The 9,944-nt window shown below is 29.5% G+C and overlaps 1 protein-coding gene across 1 annotated transcript; it reads right to left on the reverse strand.

Moving 5' to 3' along the window:
- Positions 1-1,028: 1,028 nt before the first annotated feature.
- Positions 1,029-1,766, reverse strand: LOC122608600. The gene has a single exon (XM_043781698.1). The coding sequence runs from the start codon at positions 1,705-1,707 to the stop codon at positions 1,201-1,203; it is 507 nt and encodes a 168-aa protein (XP_043637633.1). The 5' UTR covers positions 1,708-1,766; the 3' UTR covers positions 1,029-1,200.
- Between the last annotated feature and the right edge of the window lie 8,178 nt (positions 1,767-9,944).

Here is a 9,944-nt window from a genome sequence, read left to right on the forward strand (position 1 = left end):
AGATGAGTTAACTTACCAAATATTCTCCCAAGTGTCAAAAACCCGTTTTTGAGCTATGATAAAAGGTTTCTTGCACTTTAAATTCCAAATTTTTTTGATATGATGAAGAAATGATGATAATGACGATGATTCTTGTATAAATCTTGCTCAAACAACACTAATTGAAGAAGAAATTTAGAGATTGAGAGAGATGAGTATGTGTGTGTGTGTTCTTGGGTGTGTTTAGAGAGAAAGAGTGAAAGAGAAATGAATGGATGGGGAAAGATAAGAGTATGGTGAGTTGGGTAGGTCATAGGTTGGGTGAAACCCATGGATGATCCATTTCAAGTTTCTAACTAGATTAAATGTCGTCTAGGTAGATGATTATTATGAGTGATGTATAGATCTGGTTATGGAAGTAGCTCAAGAAAGAAAGGATTTGAATTTGATTGAGTATGCTCTTGATTTGGGGGAAAATTTTAGCTTTGTGTTATTTTTTTGTTATTATATATATATATGTGTAAAATAAAATTCACATGTCAAAATAGCTGATGAAATCAAAGAAAATACTTATGACCGGCTAGATAAAGTCCAACTCAGCAGAAATAGGTTATGTCCCCATTAAAGAGATTTTAGTCGTTTTCAATATCTTGAATATAAACTTTTTTTTATTCGAACCCCGGAAAATGTTTTAGTGACAAGTTGAAATATTTTTCAAGTAATTAGTTTTTTTTTTTTTACTAAAATTAATTTCCATATTAATTGAGTGTGAGGGACTTGTTTTCTTGGAAAACCATACGAAGTCAACAACAAATTAAATGATCGATCCTCATGGTTCATTGGTTAGCCGGTTCATCCTTCGGAGCCGATGTAGCCGGGGAACTTGGGTGGCTTTGGGGTGCGTTCGCCTCTTTGGGTGGGGTCACTCTCTTTGCTCTTATTAAGCCCATTTACTAAAGGCGAACCTCCATAAAAATTATTAAACAACTTGTTAGGTGTGCATTAGTAAAGTAAACTTACTCCACATACATGCATGTATATAATGCTAATTTACTTATAACAAAAATCATTCACATTCCATTCCATAAAATAATAAACAAATAAATCAAATAAATGAATTTTTTCCTATTCTATCATTCGTACACCAACTCCTATTTTCTAAATTAATCCAATTAAACACAAAAGAAATATATATCCCAAAAATATTTTTATTTCACATAATTAAACCCTAGAAAGAAAAGTTTCTCTCATTGTTCTTGAATGCATCATCCTTGAGGAACTCCTTTTTGACCCCATCAACTTTGACCAAAACCCAAGTTTCTTCTTTCCATTATCTTGCATTAGTACATGGCTTTGATGATCATTATTAACAAAAACCATTGATCTACTTTTCTTTAATGCACCATTAGTGTTCTTATTCTTCAAGAAATAAAGATACCCTTTTCCTTGATTAAGACTATCGATCTTTCGACGATTTCGATTGTTTTGCATTGGAGATGCAGTGTAAGATGATGCATTGGATGATTCATGTGAAGAATAAGCCGAAGATATAGACGAAATTGAAGATGAAGAAGATGATGTAGATACATTTGTTATAGCACGTGATGAAGAACTTGAAATCTTTGATAATCTTTCTCTTAAACATAATGAACAAATCCCAGGAGATTGCTTGTGATTTGGGTGTTTTTTACAACTTATTGACAATGATGATCTTTTTCTGGCTTCCATTGTATTTTTTTATGTGTATTTGAGTGTTGTTTTTTGCTAGGTGTTTGTTTGTGTGTGTGTGTTTTTGATTAGGTGTGTTTTTGGTGTATTTATGGAGTTGTAGTAGTAGTTTGGGTTTCTTTGAGTTTTCATGGGAGTTTCTTGTGAGCTTCTTAATAATGGGTTAGTTCATAAAGTTAAGTGACACCTGGATTTTTAAATTTATAGTTATTATTATTTCTTTTTCTTATAACAAGTTAGCAACAATTCATAATTGATATTTTTGGTATGTTGTCATGTAAGACAAGTTTGAATAGTATATCTTTTATGTATATATGTGTGAATTGAATGATCTTTGGTAACGATGAGAATTTATTTTAAAAAATAGGTCGACTGTCGACTAACTTTTTCCTCCTTTTAAGGTTTATAAAAAAAAAAAAATACTAAAAGGCATTTTGATATGTTTAGAAATTAATTATAAGTTAGAAAAAAAACTTTGAAAAAAAAAACTTTGAAAGTTACTAAAAGAAATTATAATTGAATTAGATTTTTAATGTATTTATGTTTAAAAGTTAAAAAAAAAAAAATTTGAAAGTTAAATTAAGACATTTGTTTAAAATGCTGACGGAGAAAAAGATTTTTTTTTTTAATGGTCAATATACAATACTATTAAATTACACCAAATAATAATGTCTCTAATACGCTTTATAGTTGTGCGAAGCTAACTTGGAGTTCTTTGATTCTACATAATGGTGCTTGAAACAAAATATAGTACGTACGCAAATACCGTTTGATTTTAAACGTACAGCTCACAATTACCAAATGTAGGTTGCTTTTCTAGCACTCCACCTCATCCCGATTTTTGTTACTCCGATCCTGTCCTGTGACCACTACTCCATGTCTCCATTACGTAAAATCGTTGGAATTTACGGTACCCACTCACACATTATAAATCATACATTACAAATTAACATACAATCTACCAATAAATAAATAAAACAAGATTAATGTTTTTACTTATCAACTATCATTTTACCCGCACAATGCGGCAACGGTAACGGCATTGTGGTGTTGGCAGCAATTTGGTAGTGGTGGCAGTGGTGGTGGCATGACGGGTGGGGGTGATGTGATTATTATTGTAAAAATAATTAATGTGAAAAAGATAATGTAGTTATTTTAAAAGTTAATGAATCTATTGTTGTAAATTATTTCATTAAGGGTATTATAGGTATTTTAAATGAAGATGTTTAAATTACTAATGAATAAAAAAAGATAATTAATTCTCAAGGGTAAAATGATCATTTCGTATTAGAACATCTTTATAAGAAAGAGTTTTGAAAAGTGTTAGGAAATAAAGTGTAATAATTTTTATAAAGTAGTATATATAGATAAGTGATAATTTATTTAAATAACACGTATTATATTCCATCAAATCTATATTTAAAAGACCTATATTTTAGTTATTAACATATATAATTAACTTATAATTTCAATTAATTAATATATATGGTATAGATACCTAATATTATTATAACTCTTATAATATTTGCTGTTATCTTAAATATAGATTCCATCACCATTATTATTTTCCTATTCTTTTCGATAATAGATTTTAATTTATAACCTACATATAATTATGTTAATAAGTTAGATTCATATTTATATTTTTAACATATAAATTTATGTTACTAATTTATCTGTTAATGAAACAAAACCCTAATTAAAAATGGTAAAACGATGCAAACTATGTTTTACATCATTTCTTTCGATTAAGTGATACCACTACCAATATGATCAATAATAATATGAGATCTCGATAAATATCTTTATGACAAATGTTTGTCACTATTATGTTATTATTGAAGCGACTAAATGATGATGCATATGATTTATGTTCAAACTTTTCTTTATTAATACAAAATCCAATCCTGAAATATATAATCAATTCATAAATCTTATGAGTATTAAGAGTAGTTACATATATATAATTTTAAATAAACTGTTTGGCAATTACGTAAAGAGCAACCATAGTTAGTGAAATACCAAACATCAATCTTATAAACAAATTTTATCAAACACCATTTAACAAAAAGTTGATCTAGTAGTAAGGGAAACACTTGTTGATCTAGAGTTGGTCTAATGGTAACGGAAACACATGTTGACCTTAAGGTCCAAAATTTGATCCTCATTTGACACAAAAAAAAAAAGAAAAGAAAAAATTCTCTTAGGGGATGACCCGTTATCAATCAACCTAGCTTAGACCCACATGTAAAGTTCTAAAGATACAGTTTCGAGTCGATGATTATCCAAATGTGATACCAATACCAGGTTCCCCATTACTTGTCAAAGACAAACTTGAGCTAATCAGTGGATTATTAAGTGGTTGAGAATCACCTGCACAATAGCATGACTGAAGGATTAGTAGGTACCAAATGGTACATGTGATCATGAGGGGGTTTCCATCCAATTAATTTTTTTTTCTTTGTTTTTTAAACACCATCTACCAATAAACTAAAACAGGATCGACATGTTCTTGAAACGACACGTGGCGTGATCCTTGATAAACACTTATCCTTTTAATTTATTTATTTTGTTAAATTAATTTTTTATTGTATATAAATTCAATTTTTCTATTAGACTTATAATTAAACTTTAACTCTGTTGGTTTTTTATAAATAACTTATAGTTTTCTTTACATTGTCAGTCTAATTAAAATTTCTAACGACTGAATTGTAATTAATTACATTTGTTTGTCAATTATCAAGCTGGTAGTAGGATAAATCGATTGCTCAAGCATGATTAATATATGTAAAAATATGAATACAATTTGTTTCTAAAGACAAACATACATATGTACCAAAATACAATTAATTTAGACGAATAAGGAACCTAATCTATGAATGTCCATATTACATTATTCAGAAACATAAATTAGACCTTGCAAGATATAGCTATAGAAAGATAAATGATATGGTGAAGACAATGTATAATAATATAATATCATCCTCTCATAGATAAGAAAAACATCACCTGACTAATTTCGAAAACTAAAGCAATTTGAAGAAAAAGACGAATTGGAATTAATCGAAGTGCAAGCAATTATGTATATCAGTATATGTAGACTAAAGCAATTTAAAGAAAAAGATGGATATATTTGAATAATCAAAGTGTAGGCAAATATATACGAAGTATCAGAATCGAAACAAACCAATAACAATTCTATACGAATTCAGATCCAACAAATATTATATATTTGGTAAGTTATAGATATTTTATATTTATTAAAAGGATATATAAATAAATATAAAATAATAAATTAAATTAAGAAAATAAAAATATTTAACAAATTAAAAGGGACACTTGTCGTGTAAGGAACATACCAAGTGTCATTTGAACAATATTACAATCTTGTTTTAGTTTATTGATAATTGTGTTGATGGTTTCTTTCTTAGTTGAATTAAGGATCCCGAGTCCAATTGGTTTGCTTTGAGGTGTGAATGTTTACTTTGAGAAGGTTCCTGACCGATCGAGGGTTCCATATTGGTCCTTTTAAGAGCATGCTATCTGGATAATTTCAAGTGGTGTGAAAAACATGATTCGAACTCGATCGGCTTAAATATTAACATTTAACACAAGTAGATGCCTAACCATTGACACTCTCATTCAGAATATATATTAAAATAAAAATAAAAAATCACATTAATTAGGCAAATTATAAAACAATACTTGGTTAATGTATTTTTGCCCTTCTATTGTTTTCGATCTCCTTTGAAGTATAGATGATTATTTTCCTAATTTCCTTTGTTTGGTTTGAGTCTTAATTAACTATATGTTGTCTTCACACTTCACACAGCCAAAACATCAATTCACCTCATATTTGGTTTTTTCGTACACATATCGTGGTCGCCTTAAACGTGACTAAATTGATCGACTTCAAAGTGAAAAATAACATTTCAAAAGTAAAGCAAGACTTTTGAAGTCAATGATATATTTTCCTTTTAAAACCATACAGGCATACACTCAAATTTCCGTCTAATGAAAAACCCAGGTGTCTTACCACTACTAGACCATACTTTAAATAGAAATATATGCCACTTTGTGAGGGATGTCTAATGTATAATAACATTAAGTATAGTTTGTGAGTTGTGACTTCGTAAGCAATAATACATACAATATAACTTTGGTTAATTTAATGAGAAGGCGTGTGACTAAATAAAAATGCAGCCGTGTACGGAGGCGGTGTGGAAAGGTTACGCGTGATATTTGCTCTCTATAACTTTCTGTCTTTTTGACTATTTAAATGTTTTCAACGTGTGAAAAAAATTCAATCAAATAAAACACATACCTCTAAATTATATTCTACAAGAAACGACTATAGCTTTAGAAGGTGAAAAAATAGTTTTGTAATGTGAAGCACTGTGATAAAAATAAAAAAAATAAAAAATAAAAAGTTAACTGTTTTGAACATCGTAACTGCAGCCAATTCCTTCGTCAATTGATAATTAACACGAACAAACCAAAATAAGAAAAATTGCTATGGGGAACAAAGGGGGAGTGTTAGGGCTTGAGAAAACCAAAATAATGAGAATGATAGTGGCCTAATAACCCTTAAACTTGTTGTAGTCACTTTCCAAAACATGACATCTAGGCCCCTCAAGTCTTTAACTATATACTTTAAGGTTTAAACTAGCTACGGGTCACATATCGACATTTCAAGCACGTTAACTCACTAAAGCAATTATAAAGCACATATCTTGATTTCATATAACACATATACCACATTAATTACAAGAAAATCGCATAACGATTGACGGAAGCAATATGTTTACTAACGATACAATTAAATCATTAACCGAAAAATTTAGAATATTACAATTTTTGAGCTAATTAGTACATCATGTAACTTTTGACTCATTTGGATCAACACCTAAACGTTAAATTAAAACTTACATCAATCATGGTAACTACTTGGTAAGTGATCTTCCAAATTTAATAAATCTTTACAAATTGTAGCAAATAATATTAAAGTCAAATATCCATTTTTAAGATAGATTAAAGAGGGGGGCCATATCAAGAACGTATGTAATATTGTTAATGTCATTATACGTTTGTGAGGTCCTGCTTTGTATATGTAGCCATGAAGAAAAGCCATAAATAAATAAATAATCGTTGGGTTTTAGGTCAAGGGGTTCATTGTGATTTTCTAACACCATTCTTAACCGTTCACTCTTTTCACTAACAGCTTTGCATGTCACTTCATCTTCATCTTCACATCCTATTCACCTCCTATTTTCTTCTTAACCAATAACCATTCACCTATAAATTTAATACTCCACCGTATCCCACAATAATATACTATGTCCAATTAAAACAACCCAACTAACAAAAGACAAAAAGAAGACCCTACTTTATAGTTGGTGAAACATATCACCGATCTCATCTTCACCAATATCTTTCACTGATATACATTAACACTTCACTGGCCATTTTCTTTGTTTCCCTGACTTGTTAAACCAACCCATCATGAATGATCTAAGGTGTTTCATAAATTTTGATGTATCGGCTCCATAGGTAAGTATATTTTTGTCGACCAATGTGGACTAATGACTCACCTTACACTAGTATAGAACCTCCATTGATTACGATCAATAGTCAGAGGCATGGGTTTTTTCCCCAGAATTTAAGTTTGCGTCTTATGGTTGATAAACTTTTAGTAATTTTTTTTTTCTTAAGAACCTAATCTATTGTAGCACATGTCTGGTTAAGACAATTTAGTTTAAACCGAGTGGTCTCATTTTGTATGGTAAATTGTAAGTTATTCGAATCACAAAGTTTAAAAAAAAAAAACAAATACCATTAATTTAAGGATAACATAAATTTAAACTTCAAACAATATTTGAAGATAGTACACAAATATATATATATATATCTTTATCTTTATTATATTATAAAATATTTTGGGTTTTATTTATGATATGCCTTAAAAGTAAGAGCTTAAAATGTTTTTATTTAACTCCTTATAATAAAAACTGGATTAAAAAATTAAGCAAATTTTTTTTTTCCCAAAAATCCCTTTTCAGTATATTTATGGTTCTCAAAATGCTTTTCCACACACTACAACATTAAATTACCATATCTACCCTTATAACAAATTGTCACTCCTAAAACAAAATTCTGTCGCAACCGCAGGTATTATGCTCGTATATATATATATATATAGTAGAGATCGTAAGAAAAAGTTTCTTAAGGAGAGAAGGTTCATTTTTTAAATTTTTTAGCTTGTTTTTTTCTTAATTATATTTTTTAATAACTCATTCTAAAAAAAATTTAAAAAATAATTATTTTTTATAATTTGAGTCCGTGAGCTATACATAATTGGGTGGGAGCTTGTGACAGTAATAGGTCATAGTGAATGATAGGTCATCAGGAGTAATCGGTAATAAAGTGGTCTACCTAACGGACTCAATCCTTATCTATCAAGGATCCGTCACAGACTGTTAGGCTTGCCTAAAACTTACGAGCTACGCATTTTGAAAAAAAAATTATTGTTTTAAACTTTTGGAGTTAAAAAGAGTCACTATACGAAAATGTCACCACGTGAATTTCACATATGTAAGTGAATGGGAAGCAATGAAGAAAAAGTTGTATTCGAGAATGATCTCGCTTTTTTTTTTATATATAAAAATAAAGTTCTGAAATAACTATTCCGTTATATATATGAGTAAATAATTAATTACAAAACTCGTTTCTAAATTTTGGCGAATTTTTTACTTTTACTAAGAAAAAAAAACGCTTTGAATTAGGTCTAAGTCATCGGGTCAACCCGGTTCTAACAACAACCTGAACGGCTCACACACTCACACTTCTTCCAAATTAACCCTATACTGATCTTGGTTAATGAGCATCCAAGACAAACCAGAATACCGCTAAGCTAAAGACATGTGTGTTTAGGTTTCGTGTTCATATTGCATCATTTAACAACCAATGTGTTTCTTCTGGTTTCAACCTTGAAGAATTACATTTGATAACGATTGAAGTAACAACAAATTTTAAATTATAAAGAGGGAAGTATCCCTGGTCGGTTTTCTTAACTTTTTGATTGAGCCCACACACAAATGTGACCCATATGTGGCACATTCAAACTTTATGGCAATTGTGGCAAATAAAATATATTTATAAAGCTAGCTAGTCGAATGTATATATGAAAACTTACACTTCGAATAATCAAACATGAGACATGTGATACATAAAAGGCCACAATATGTCACAAGTTCATATACCTTTTCATCTTTTTCCATAGTTAATTGTTGACTAATGCCTTTGAACCAAAGACCATATATATATATGGTATACCATGATACTCTTAAGATTTGGACTTGAAAAAAAAATCATGGAAAATGATAATCTAAGAGGACCACGACAAAGAAACCCAACACATCAAAATGAATCAGTTCATGAATGATGTAGAGAGAACATTCAAAAACCAACTACTCAAGAGTAGTCAAACCAACCACCCGAATCAAATATTAAGGTGGTTGTACGTAGAGTAACATGTCACTAGTCATTATAGCCACAAAATCCTATATAATGTAATTTCATTAGTTGGGAGGCAGATCCATTGAATTGAATATTTAGAATTATACGAGTAGCTGGTATTCATCTTAAAACGATGAAACCCATTTTTATTTTTTGTGCCATCTTATGTAACCTCAATGGTATATTAACCCACAGGTATGTGGGGCAAAGTAGACAATATAGGCGTAAGTTTTAATTTGATAAGAAAATAGTTAATTTTAAACTAAACTAATACATAAAAATAATACTAGAATTATAAAATTTATAGACATTGTAACTTGTTAGGTTCATTTTCAGATAGCTTCGTCACTGATCAATTAAAAAAAAAACTTATTCATAAATTGTACTAGTATACTTTGTTTTTGTATGATTGTATATAAAATTTATGGATTTTTATGTTATGATACATAAATAGTATATATGTGTTTTTTTATGCGATGATATGCCTTCAAATAAAATATACTCATTAGTCACAAAATACAATAATAGGTGTGTTATAGCCACGCATTGCGTGGCCTTGATTATTACGATTGTGTTTGTTGTTGATGCAAAAGGTTTAATAGGTAGCACAGATATAGGTATATTCACTGGTTATAGATATATATAGAGAGATAAGTAATTTGCACCAAGTGAAGTTTGTCAAGTTTGATGTTTTTCTCATGATGTCAAACCAACCTGAAACA

This window comes from Erigeron canadensis, chromosome 7 (genome assembly GCF_010389155.1).
Source record: "Erigeron canadensis isolate Cc75 chromosome 7, C_canadensis_v1, whole genome shotgun sequence".
Lineage (NCBI taxonomy): Eukaryota > Viridiplantae > Streptophyta > Magnoliopsida > Asterales > Asteraceae > Erigeron > Erigeron canadensis.

What these genes read in the sequence shown, in the direction of transcription:
- LOC122608600 (XM_043781698.1), bottom strand. Translation starts at nt 1,707, where the DNA reads ATGGAAGCCAGAAAAAGATCATCATTGTCAATAAGTTGTAAAAAACAC.